Source organism: Xenopus laevis, chromosome 5L (genome assembly GCF_017654675.1).
Source record: "Xenopus laevis strain J_2021 chromosome 5L, Xenopus_laevis_v10.1, whole genome shotgun sequence".
Classification (NCBI taxonomy): Eukaryota; Metazoa; Chordata; class Amphibia; order Anura; family Pipidae; genus Xenopus; species Xenopus laevis.
In genome coordinates this window covers 82,954,527-82,968,791 of record NC_054379.1, presented here as the reverse complement: position 1 = coordinate 82,968,791, position 14,265 = coordinate 82,954,527, and the positions used below count along the sequence as shown (strand labels likewise).

General features: G+C 37.3%; 1 protein-coding gene across 1 annotated transcript in view; it reads right to left on the bottom strand.

Moving 5' to 3' along the window:
- atg5.L (autophagy related 5 L homeolog) overlaps positions 1–14,265 on the bottom strand; it is a gene marked incomplete in the record, with an annotated part of 95,007 nt that overhangs the window by 62,178 nt on the left and 18,564 nt on the right. The window contains 3 exon segments of the mRNA NM_001091862.1: positions 1,045–1,207; positions 3,679–3,757; positions 13,676–13,803. Coding sequence (NP_001085331.1) covers positions 1,045–1,207; positions 3,679–3,757; positions 13,676–13,803 — 370 coding nt within the window.

The following is a 14,265-nucleotide window of genomic DNA, read 5'->3' as shown; positions in this document are numbered from 1 at the left end:
GGCTTAAGCACCGAGAAAGACCAAGGCGTGAAATTGCATCAGTATATAGATTGCTGACGGAAGAAAGAGACCTTCCAGAAGAAAACTATAAACAGAAATGGGAACAAGAATTGGGAGAGACATTTACAGACACCGAGTAGAATCAAATAAATGAACGCACCTTTAAAGTCCCTACCTGCTGTAAAATTCAAGAAAATAACTACAAGATATTTACACAATGGTATAGAGTTCCAACCGCTCTGGCTAAGATGTATGAGAACGTGTCTGACAAATGCTGGAGATGTAATCAAGAAATGGTGAACTTAATGCATATATTCTGGCAATGTCCCAAAATAAGATCTTATTGGCAAGAGATACAACAAATGCTTTCTAAATTTACGGATATAGAGATAGAAGATTCAGTAACCATCTTCTTGTTACACAAAAATAAAATGCCCATGTCGCAATATAAAAAGTCAGTGATCTCTATCATGATTAATGCAGCCAAGTAATTAATATCAAAATATTGGAAATCCTTGGAAATTCCAAAAATCAAGGAATGGATATATAAAGTGCAAGAGATTTATACGTTCGAAAGGTTCAAGAATATTTTTCTCAAAAATGGCAATCTTGGCTTCTTTTTATAAAGTCTGATGAATATCAAAAATTAGTCTCTACTGACTAGAAGGGTCATAGGAGCCCAAGGAAAAGAGGCCAGAAGGATGTAGAGCTAGAAGAATAAGATCGTTGAGAAGGAACCAGAGAAGTCAACCCATGGTCTTATAAGGTACCCTTTCTTTTCTTTTTTTGTTCTCTGCCTCTCTTTTTAGGTATTTTATGTATGATATATACATGTTTTGTAATACAAATGTAATCTTAAATGAAGTAACACAAGGACATTTCTTTTTGTATACGTTAAATTATTATATGTCTTGTGAAAAAACATAAATAAAGAATTAAAAATTTTTTAAAAAAAGTCAGGGTCTAGTGAAGTGCTTTATTCTTAGTAAGGAGCTCAAGGTGCAGATTTGGGTATAAAAAAAGAGAAAGCAATTGAATACATACCATTCTGCAAACCCATCCACAACTGCTTATGGTCCTTCTTCTGCATCTCATTAATAACTTGACTTTTGTGCTTTAAAGCATCAGCTTCCTTAACAGATGACATGAAATGTGCTTCGATGACATCTTTAGACTGGCAACGGAGAAGGTCTTTAGCTGGAAAGTTCTGTAATAAGCAAGAAAGTCAACTAAATTCCCACTAAAATCAACACTGCACACTGTAACATAAAGATATATATATCTGAAGCTTTCTAACAATATCTAGCTAATAACTTTCCAGCAATGCATATGAACCCAGGTCCAACAAAACCAGCACGTTCAAATTCAGTATGAAGCTATCAAAGGGTAAATGTTTGCCCTCATGCACTGGACAACAAGGTGAGCATCAGCTGTTTTTTTCAGGTATCCAATGAATTATCTGGAATGCTTGGAACTTGGAGTTCTCTGAATAAGGGGTCTTTCTATAATGTGGAGCATCATTAAGAAAAAAAAACACGATTGTAATGGCATCAACATGGATTTATGCTAATTATGCTAACTTAATTAACACCAATTTAACAATACTTTATATTCAAAAACTGACAAATCAATTTTATTTTGGAGCTATCAGGATAACAGGATTTCCAATACAATAGATTTACTGGTTCTTCTCTCTACTCTATGTAACTAACTACTATGGTGCTCTACTATGGAGGCCTATGGAAAGTGCATTGGTAGTGACAGCAAAAATCACATTATCCATTTGACTATAAACATGTCAAAACTTCAGCTTTCAACTCTTTCAAACAAAGTTGTGAACGGGATGAACAAACTTATGCTCATATCCTGCTTTTACCAAGTGTAATGTCTCTCTCAAATGTACTGCCTGATGTTTTATTGCAACAAACACATTTGTCCAACTTTCAGAAATTCACATAGCATCACATGATCAGCTGCCAAGCCAAAGATAAGAACTCATAGGCATGAGCAAAAAGCTTATTATTTCTAGGCTTGGTGCAGAGAGGATACAAGAAATGGTGTGTGCAGCAAGATGGAACTTGTGACTCAGATCTAGAGAAAGAATTTAGTGTATAGAAAAAGAGGTTATGTTACTACGTGCATTAGAGGTGCAGTGGTTTTGATAAACGGTTGTGGATGTTATCACAGGTCGCTCAGTAATTTCAGATACCAAAAAACATGTTAAGTCATGCCCTGGATGACATATTTTGAGATTTTAATAACAACAAATAAAGTACTTGGTGTGTTTTTATTATTCTTCCATAGCTTGACACCGTGGTTCTTAGTCAGCAGTTTAAAATTGTGCGTTAACACAAGAATGATTTTCTTTTAGCCACACTATTAAAAAATAAAGATAAAATGGAGCACATAATACCCCAGATAGCTACTTTTTGAGTAGCCTACATCTGTGTGTCAATTTGGCATACAAAAACAATCCTATGTCAATCAAAATGAATAGCCATTGAGTCATATTGAACAGCAGCTCATTAAGGTTACGTATATATTCAGGCAGAGGGCATAAATCAAAGGTTTGCAGCCCATCATTATTGCTGTCTCTGCTTTGGATGAGTTTCTATCTGGGATGAAAATTAATTTTGAAAACAGAAGAATGCAACAGGTAAGAAAAATGTTTAAAAAATGTTCCCAGCCTAAATTATCAGCAACAAAGAATGCACACTGAAAGCTCATACGTGTTCTTGGCCCTGTGCACATGTTCCTGCACTATGATGGAACCATGAAACAGAACTGGTAGTTCCAAACATGGTAGCCTGCTGCAAAGTCTGATATTTTGGCAGCAGGGTACCTTTAACTTCTGGCCAGTAGTGGTGATTCAGATGGGGTTGACACAGAGGATAATGTTCACTGAGGGGTAGAAGTCAAAAAATGATGGGGAGGTGGTGTAGTTCCTCTTTCATTACCCTATGCAGAAGCCTTTCACAGTCAAAGGCTTTCTTGCATATAGTGCCTGTCACTGTGGTTGTGTATTATGGGCTGTGGAGCAAAATCTGAAAGTATCTTTAGTATAGTGTTAGAATATCTCTAACAGATATCCGAACCACCAAAGCAAACAAGCATGGACATCACAATATAGCATCATTTAAATTCCTTTTGAACACTAGCCTATTACAATAAAGCACTCAATATTCTCAAGGCCTTGAGATTTCACCTGGTCTGCAAGTCTGATTCTGGTATAAGTCTGCTATTTGCTAATTCTTTTTATGAGAAGGAACATCCTAACTAACCATTTAGATCTTAAAACTATTTAAATAAAATCTATTGTGAAACCGGATAATTAACATCCATTATAATATGTAATAGACAGATAGCTGTTTTTCTGTGTAGGCTAAGCTGCACCTTTGGTGGAGGCTTCTAGAAAACAGGGGCAGTTAAGAATGGGAACCACAGTTTTTTTTAAATGTACTGGAGACTGCAAGTGTGACATTCAATTATACTTGTTTACTTTTAATAGCCTTATATTTTCCATAGCAAACCCACATGTTTATGACCTTCTGATATAGATATAAATGTATATTGCTGGGAAGACCTGTACATTTTTTTCATTCAAGACCAAAAATGAACAACAGCTATATCTCCATAAGCTGTACCTTATAAATAGGTCTAGAAATTTCCATGAATTACCTTAAAATGGACAATGATGCTCCAAGGTAGAGATGTATTTGATGCATGTAAATCAAACAGCAAACCAACGGGGTAATGCCTGAAAGAAAACAGTACCGATTAGAGAACAAGGCAGAGGTCCTACAACTTTTGCACTTGTGAAGCACATTCAAATGTAGAATGTGATGGGGGAACCACACAAACATGAAAGAAATTCATTCATCAACCTTTCTAGTTTGCCCCTCTACTTGTCTAATGCAGTTTTAAGTAACAATTGCCCATGAAGAGAAACGTGAAGAATTGGGGTGGTTTCATCTATTTACAAAGAAAATTATGACATTAATAACAATCCTCCATATCTAAACTCATTGCCTAACACCACACTTAAAAGTGCTGGCTATACTGAGCCAAGTATTGCATATGTTTCCAGGCGAGGATTTCTATTTGGGATGCCCCTAGGCCAGACTAACCTTCTCCCACAAGTGCCTCCCTTGTGAGCACATGAGGGCTCCCTCAGGGGCACTGGGGATTTGGTGCAGTGCATCCCCAGTGCTCCTGACAAAGTTGGAATGCAGTTGGACGCAATTCCCGCCCCCAAAATCTTGCTGCCCTAGGTCTGGGATTTATGTCCTTTTGTGTTCATTCCTGAAAAGTAATAAATATAATAGGGGACTATATATTGCCTAAAGTAGGGTCTTACTGTAACTTATACTTACCTTCTACTCGAATATATCTTTTGGTTTGGCATCCCTATACAAAATAGGCAAATATTTATACATAACCCTCCAGTACAAACAAAATCTATTTGTTCCATGTCATCACTTTTTAGCTTTTTAAAACAATCCCTTATACACCTTGGGAAAAATAGAAACAATGTGAAAATCTCTAATGAAATCATCCTCAACAGAAGTTGAAACTTTTCCCAAGAGACCAGAGATTTAAAAACTAACCTGGAGTTAGGATCTCTACTTAAATTTTGGTAAATGTAAAAATCTGCAAGCAATATTCCGTGTTCAATGCCACCACAGTCATGACCTTGTTACAATGCTACAAAAAAGGACGGTATGCTCTTCATGAGGAATTGTTCGGAATATTAATTGTTCAATGGCTGAACGGACTGAGGATAGAATTTTAAACTACAAGTGACTATCCTGAAAGGAATTGTGTAAAAAAATAAACTAGGTAAATAGATAGGCTGTGCAAAATGAAAAAAAATGTTTCTGATATAGTTAGTTAGCCAAAAAATGTCATCTATAAAGGCTGGAGTGACTTGATGTCTAACATAATTGCAGAACACTACTTCCTGCTTTGTAGATCACTTGGTTTCCACTGATTGGTTACCAGTCAGTAACCAATCAGTGACTTGAGAGGGGGGCACATGGGTCAAACGTTTGCTTTTGAATCTGACCTGCATGCTAAGGATCAATTGCAAACTCAATGAACAGTTATGTCCCATGTGGCCCCCCTTCAAGTCGCTGAATAACTCAGAATTAGAGAGCTGAAGAGCAGGAAGTAGCGTTTTGTTCTATTAGACATCCAGTCACTCCAGCCTTTACACATTACATTTTTTGGCTAACTAACTATATAAGAAACATTTTTAATTTTGCGCAGTCTATCTATTTACCCAGTTTATATTTTTACACTGAACTGTTCCTTTAAAAATGTATACAGGTGACCAGTTTAGTTCTTAAGAAAACTCTATTTGTGTAGTTGGAATGAAAAGTGCTACATGCTACAAGCTGCTACATGCTATTTTGCATTCTATTTGTGTGGTATATGTGTGTGGTTTTTATCTAGCAAAAAAAAAAAAAAAGCTCCCAAAATTGCTTGTAGAAATACATTTTTAACAAAATGTAACAACCATAGAAGGATCACCTGACCAAAAGACTATGTAAATAAGGGGTTCACCCTGGACCGTTAGCAATCTTCAATGTCTGGGGGCAGGTTCTGAAATTCTTTTAGATTATTATCTACTTTGAAGTTTGTTGCAATTTTTAAGTTAATCGTGGCCATATTTTGTGAGGTGCTCAGTTTAAAAAGGGTTTATGAGAAGTGTTGCAGAGGCTAATGGTTTCCTGGGCATCTAAAAATCGAATCCAAAAAAATGTAATTAAAAATAGATTTTTTTTTAAACATCGACACTTGATTAGATTAAAGGAGAACGAAAGCTACCTTGCCACCACTTTACCGCTGAATAGTCCTCTTGTGTGCAGTGCAGATCGCATGGTTTTTAATGCATCTGATTGCTAGTTTAACTAGTTATATAAGTCTGCAACTTCCAGCACCTTTTGGAGAACGCTACGGCCACCTTCGTAAAATATACACTTGTTTGCTTCTTTCTAGGGATGCACCAAATCCAGGATTAGGTTCGGGATTCGGCCTTTTTCACCAGGATTCGGCCGAATCCTTCTGCCCGGCTGAATTGAATCCTAATTTGCATATGCAAATTAGGGATGGGGAGGGAGATTCCGTGACTTTTTGTCACAAAACAAGGAAGCAAAGATGTTTCCCCTTCCCATCCCTCCAGTGTTCTCAGCAATGTTCAGCAAATGAGGTAGGTATTAGGACACAGGCCATGGGTTGTGATTTTCCTCAGATAGGACACTTATAACTCAGATATAATCAGAGAATAGAGTTTGCAGTTTAAGAACATGCCCTTAAAGATAACCGGGGTGGAGATAGCATTAAACTACTCACAGGTACTTTTTGTCTTTAAAATTAATTTCAGCAGGAAGGTCTGCTGGTATTGGTCACAATAGGTTTGGTCCATGTTCATTTGCACCATAGAAGATGAAATGTTACACCTGTATGTATGTATGTATGTATGTATGTATGCATGTGTATTTTTTTGGTAGCAGTAGCTCAGGAGCCAATATAGAATATGTGGTGAGCAGGAATTGCAGGCAACCTGTAGTGTGTGCCTTACAAGGTGCAGCAGGCAGCACGCCCATATATAAGGAACCTACAGTAAAAAAGGCACCCCTCCACCCAATATAATACCACTGTTTCTGTTTTCAAATGCAAGGAAGTCACACCCATGGTGCTCTAACTAATGAAGAACATATTTTCAGCCACAAGGAAAGAACAAAAGAACAGTGCTGTCCAACCTACAGTCTTCTAGCTGTCAGTTCCTTATCATTTGAAGTGCAACTGGCCTGCCACAGAATGGACATTCCTGAGAAGCTAAAAGGGCTCCTTAGGTATAAAGCAGTAAGAAGATTATGTTATACAGTCATATGAAAGTTTGGGAACCCCTCTCAGCCTGCATAATAATTTACTCCATTTTCAACAAAAAAGATAACAGTGGTTTGTCTTTCATTTCCCAGGAACATCTGAGTACTGGGGTGTTTTCTGAACAAAGATTTTTTAGTGAAGCAGTATTCAGTTGTATGAAATTAAATCAAATGTGAAACTGTATCCTTGTAATTTTGCTAATTTGAATGCATGCAACTGCTCAATACCAATTCCTGGGAACACCAAATTGGTTGGATTAGCTCTTTAAGACTTGAACTTCATAGGCAGGTGTGTCCAATCATGAGAAAAGGTATTTAAGGTGGCCAATTGCAAGTTGTGTTTCTGTTTGTTCTACTCTGAAGAATGACAGCATGAGATCCTCAAATCAGCACTCAAAAGATCTGAAAATCAAAGATTGTTCAGTATCATGGTTTAGGGGAAGGCTACAAAAAGCTATCTCAGAGGTTTAAACGGTCAGTTTCAACAGTAAGGAATAGAATGAAGGAATGGAAAGCCACAGACACAGTTGCTGTAAAACCCAGGTCTGGCAAGAAAAATACAGGAGCGGCATATGCGGAGGATTGTGAGTATGGTTACAGATAACCCAAAGACTTTTTCATATGACTGTATATATTATATTCTACAAGAAGGGGTACACTATTCAATATATACAGTTAGGCCCATAAATCTTTGGCAGAGACTTTTTCTAATTTCAGTTCTGTACATTACCACAATGAATTTTAAATGAAACAACTCAGTGGGTTGAACAAAAAGATTGCATAAAAATATGAGGAACTAAAGGCTTTTTTTAACACAATCACTTCATTTCAGGGGCCCATTGACTCAAATGCTATTTCATGGGCAGGTGTGGGCAATTCCTTTGTTATGTTATTATCAATGAAGCAGATAAAAGCCCTGGAGTTGATTTGAGGGGGGGGGGTGCTTGTATGTGGAAGATTTTGCTGTGAACAGACAACATGCAGTCAAAGGAGCTCTCCATACAGGTGAAACAAGCTATCCTTAAGCTGCAAAAACAGAAAAAACACATCCAAGAAATTGCTACAATATTAGGAGTGGCAAAATCTACAGTTTGGAACATCATGAGAAAAAAAGCACTGGTGAACTCAGCAACGCAAAAAGACCTGGACATCCAGAGAAGACAACAGTGGTGGACGATCGCAGAATCATTTCCATGGTGAAGAGAAACCCCTTCACAACAGCCAAACAAGTGAACAACACTAAAGGAGATAGGTGTATCGATATCCAAGCCTACCATAAAGAGAATATGTTTGATATATCACGCTGGGTCCCGTGATTTGAGGAAAAGCTGGGCTGTAACCAGAGAAGTTATACAATGTATCGTGAGTGTGTTTGAACTTTTACATATTACCATGAAGAGAAGACTGCATGAAAGTAAATACAGAGGGTGCACTGCAAGGTGCAAGCCATTCATAAGCATCAAGAATAGAAAGGCTAGATTGGACTTTGCTAAAAAAACAAATCTAAAAAAGCCAGCACAGTTCTGGAAAAACATTCTTTGGAAAGATGAAACCAAGATCAACCTCTACTACAATGAGTCAAGAAAAAAGTATGGAGAAGGCGTGGAACAGCTCATGATCCAAAGATACCACATCATCTATAAAACATGGTGCAGGCAATGTGATGGCTTGGGTGTGCATGGCTGCCAGTGGCACTGGGACACTAGTGTTTATCCATGATGTGACACAGGACAGAAGCAGCAGAATGAATTCTGAGGTGTTCAGATGCATACAGTCTGTTCAAATCCAGCTAAATGCAGTCAAATTGACTGGGAGCCATTTCCTAATACAGATGGACAATGACCCAAAACATACAGCCAAAGCAACCCAGGAGTTTACTAAAGCATAGAAATGGAATATTCTTGAATGACCAAGTCAATCACCTGATCTGAACCCAATTGAGCATGCATTTCACTTGATGAAAACTAACCTTCAGACAGAAAGGCCCACAAACAAACTGTAACTAAAAGCCGCTGCAGTAAAGGCCTGGCAGAGCATTAAAGGAGAAGGAAAGCTACGGAGGCATTTTATTGCCAATAGATTAGCTGCAATAGTGCAAGCTAGAATGCTACATTTATTCTGTAGAATATTTTACCATACCTGAGTAAAAAGCTCTAGAAACTCTCTGTTTGTTTAGGATAGGAGCTGCAGTATTAATATGGTGTGACATCACTTCCTGCCTGAGTCTCTCCCTGCTCTGGGCTCAGATTACAGTAGAGAAGGGAGGGGAGGGGGAAGAGGAGCAAACTGAGCATGCTCTTGCCCAGGGCAATGAGGTCTAAGCTGAAGGCAGGAAGTCTGATACAGAAGCCCATGTGTACACAATAGAAGGAAAGAAATGCTGTATTTCTTTTGACAGGGGACTCAGAGCAGCACCACATTGGGGGTTTACTGGTATATTTAGATGGACCTTTCTGATAAGGCTTACTTAGTTTTAACCTTTCCTTCTCCTTTAAGAAGGAGGAAACCCAGAATCTGGTGATGTCCATGAGTTCAAGACTTCAGGCTGTCATTGCCAGCAAAGGATTTTCAACCAAGTATTAGAAATGAACATTTTATTTTCAGTTTTTTAATTTGTCTAATTACTTTTGAGCCCTTTGAAATGAAGTGATTAAGTTCCTCACATTTTTATGCAATCTTTTTATTCAACCCACTGAATTAAAGCTGAATGTCTGCAGTTCAACTGCATCTGAGTGGTTTCATTTTATACTTCATTGTGGTAATGTACAGAACCAAAATTAGAAAAAAGTTGTCTGTCCAAAAATTTATGAGCCTAACTGTATCTGTTTGGTCTGAGCGAACTATTAAAGCAGCATAACAAAGGCTGCCAGTTTCTCAAAATAATGCAAGTTGCCAAATTTTAAACCCACAATGCAACACTTTTTAGGCAGTCATCCAGCATAATTATGGTTGTGAACTAGTGATGCATCTAATACAATTATGGATGATGGGTTAAACTTTTCATGTTTTGTCACTTTTTGGCCTTTATGATGGTGGTAGCTCTAAGGTTCCCCTTCATCATTTGAAACACTTGTTAAAATACAGATTGTCACATTGGTACTTCCATGTCATTGTCATAGATAATCTGTGGCATGTGAATTGTTAAAGGAACTCAGCTTTTGCAAGCTTTTGCAAGATGTGGAATGCCATTTCATTTGTAATAAAGGGTAACTTTCAGGAAGATGTTTTATTCTATAAAAATGTTTATTTGGTCAGTGCCACCCAGGTCTGCTCCCTCTCGTGCTTTAACATAAACAAACATGAATAATCACGTTAGATATATGGACAGATATGAATAGAATTTTTCATCTCATGTGTCAAAAACTGAATAAAAATAATATTACATTTATTAAAACCTTGGCTCTGAGTCATTTGCCACAGAAAGTGTGGCAATATAATAAAAAATTTTATCACTTTTTGATCAAACAGTACTTAAACATATTTCCACTTTCAAACTTAAAGAAATGTGCTCATTCTTGCTTTCTTAATCAAATACTGCCATCTACTGGACATATGTTGTCCAAAAAAGTTTGAACACTGTAATGTCAGTATTTTGTAACACCCCACTTTGGCACATATTGTAAGTGCCTTTTGTATCCAGCTAGAGTCTTTTGCCCACTTTTACTTGCAGATCACTTTTATTTTCATCTATGTTTAGATCAGGGCACTGTAATGGTCATTCCAAAACTTTCAGTGTTATTCTTCATGTCGCTCACAGTGGCTTTGAAGGTATGTTTAGGGTCATTATCTTGTTGTAGGAATCATCCACTTTTCAGGTTTAGCTTCTTGGCCAACTGTGTTTCATATTGACATCCAGAATGTGCTTATATTTATTGCAACCCATTCTTCCATCTACAGGTATGGGATCCGTTATCAGGAAACCCGTTATCCATAAAGTTCCGAATTACAGAAAGGCCATCTCTAACAGACTCTATTATAATAAAATAACCTAAATTTTTAAAAATGATTTCCTTTTTCTCTGTTATAATAAAACAGTAGCTTGTACTTGATCCAAACTAATATATAATTAATCCTCACTGGAAGCAAAACCAGCCTATAGGATTTATTTAATGTTTACATGGATTTTTTTTAGTAGTCTTAGGGGCAGATTTATCAAAGGTCGAAGTGAGTTTTCGAAGAGAAAAACCTTCGAATTTAGAGCTATTTTTGTGTACTTTGACTAGGGAATAGTCCAACTTCGATTCGAAGTTGAAAAAAACTTTGAAATTCGAATATCGAAATTTATCATGTCTCTTTAAAACTTCGACCATTCACCACCTAAAAGCTGCCAAAGTGCTGTTTGAGCCTATGGGGGACCTCCTAGAACCTATATGGAGGCAATTGGTGGAGTTTGTGAGATCGACGTTTTTTGGGGGGAAAACTTTGAATCAAAGTAGATCGAAGGCAATATTCCTTCGATCCTACGTTTCGAAGTAGGTCGAATACGGACCACTTCGACCCCCAAAAACCTTCAACCTCTTTTCGGTTGGTCTTTTTGAATTCGAAGTTCGACCCTTGATAAATCTGCCCCCTTAGGTATAAAGATCCAAATTACAGAAAAAAACGTTATTTGGAAAGCACCTGGTCCTGAGCATTTTGGAAAATAGGTGCCATACCGGTCCAAGGTTTCCTGTGCCACTGGCAGACACACAAAGATGTTTTTTTTCCATGAAAAGCTCATTTTATTCTCCAAATAAACCATTAGTGTTTGTGGACCGAGTTCAATTTTTAAAAGGCTTCAGATGTTGGCATTTGTGATAAAGTCACAGGGAAGCTTTCCTTCTGATGCTTGCACAAATTATGTTTATGCAAGCAATGCTCCACTGTGGAATGGTGCAACACCAACTCTGTGTCAGCCACAATTTCCTGCATGAATTCTGCAGTCATAGGAGGGTTTACCTTTTTTTTTTATGGCCAGTATACAAGCAGTTCTCTCAAGTTCAGGTTTTCATGGTCTACTGGATCTTGTCTTGATATTAAAAGTCCCCACTGGCACAGGCCTGATATACTAGTGAGAGCAACACAAGGTTGTTCTTTACTGTCTGTGGATTTTTGTTCTGGGCCTGGGCTGTGCATACACACAGAAAAAGTTCTGCATTTGTATTTATTAATTTAGATTTTAGTCTCCAGAGTATGCACACATTCAAGACTAGCTGCAAGGGATCTCTTGGAAAGGCATAAAGGCCCTGGGGTAGGCACATGAAAAGGAGCACACTGGTCCCAAAGCAGTCAGTCTACAGTGTGAACATGCTAGGGTCAATGCTCAAGGTGATCCAAAAAGTGACATGGCCTTAAATGGCAACTGCAGGACCCGTGAAGTTTTCTGTATTTCATATAAGCAGCACATATGATTTCTTGGCTTGGCAGTGATGCAGCTCAGATGGGGAATGTGGGAATATATAAAGGACCCGAGTGCTGAATGTACAGACTTGCTCAATTCCTACTTTTATTTCACCTTAAGCTGTTCCCTTCTTCAAACAACTTTTACCCGCCATTCAGCCCCATGTGCGGCTACTCTATGTTTGGTCCTTGTGAGGAAGATGACTAGGTCGATACTATGCCTAGACGGATAGTATGTTATGGATCCCAGGTATGGATTCTGATATCTGAAAACCCATTATTCAGAATGATTTGAATTACAGTAAGCTCATCTCTCAGAATTAATTTTAATAAAAATTTACATTTTTTAAAAATTATTTTATATTTCTCTGTAATTATAAAACAGTACCTTGTACTTGATCCCAGCTAGAATATAAATTAATCCTTATTAGAGGAAAAACCATCCTAATCATGTTTTAATGTAATTTAATAGACTTTAGGCATGGAGATCCAAATTACAGGTGCCAAGCCTTCTGGATAACAGGTCCCATACCTGTACTAGTTCTGTTTACAAAAAGCCTATGATAAGAAATCAGGCTTTTCCAAATGGACAATAGAAGACTAGATGTGGGCATTAGAAATTAAAATTAAAAAATTAAATTAAAAATCTTTTCTACTTAGTGTTGCTAAAATTCAAAACAATTTGCATAGTATCTAGTACTATAATGTGCTATTTTATTCAAAATGCAGGAATATGCAGGGGTGCTACTTTTCTAAGTAAATACGCAGATGCTAAGATACCCTGAATAAGTGAATGTTTTCAGAATCACTCATCCAGAGACCACTGATCAGCTCATTCTGAATAATAAATGAAAACTGAAACGCTGTACGTTTACAGTTGCTGTTCTACACTCTAAAAGTGAAATTTTTAGAAAAGCTCAAAAACTTCAAATAGTCATTACCAGAATAAAAACCTTTACCAAGAAAAGAACTTAATTTTTTTTCCCTGGGACCTTATGTGGAAACCGTTAACTAGATAAAGAGGAGACCGTTCAATAGATTGCATCATTCTAGTTATTTTATATAAATTAGTTTGCATATTTAACACAGTATCATCATTTGATGACTTTCCATTAAAATATGAACTTGTAGTCTCAGTGAATGTAACTATCTTTTTCTTTAACCGATTGTTAAAATTTGACCAGTGTCCATTACCTGAATTGCTTCTGTGTATCCCCTTTTTTTACATTAGAGTTCTAATCAACATAACAGCAATCCAAATAACAGAAAAAGTGTTCCAAGCAAAAAAAGGATTTAAGGTTAGCATTTTGGGGTTTCCCAAGGTGTTATATAATGCCCCCTTGAGTTACACAGTTGAAGCATTACGAAAACAGTCATGCCATTTAGTTTGTACTTTTTCCACTTACCATTTTAGAGGAATCCCTTCGAACTCAAACCAAATTTCACTTATATCTTCTGTCCTCATGACTTTCTGAAAATGCTTTTTGACTTTGTCAGTCACCAGTGTCAGATAGCTGACGCGAGGTAGAAGCAACTATTAAAAAAAACCAAAAAAAAAACAGTTATGTGCATTAGAACACACATTGCATTCCATAACTGTATAAAACATTTGCTCTCTATTCTATTTTCATACATAGCAGTGGTAACTTTCATACTACTTCCCTTAAACTAGGAGAACTAAAGTTAAAATCAGCGGGAGGTACTCTTTTTAGCAAAACTGCAACGGTCTGGGGTATTTCTATAGAAGCTCATTTGTTGCCCTCTTCTTCCTCTTCGGTCTTATTTTCTCCAGGACGGCACATGAGCAGGAGACTGAAGAAGCTACCTTTTGCATCTAAGCTCAGCTTTTACTTTACTGAGAATGCACTTGCCAGTGCAGGAATGAAGACATGATAGAAGAAGCTGAAGAAGATAGTAACAAGGAGCTTCTACAAGAATACCCAGAAGCACTGACCCAGGTTATCAGGTAAGTAATTAATGATCACTGAGGGGGTTC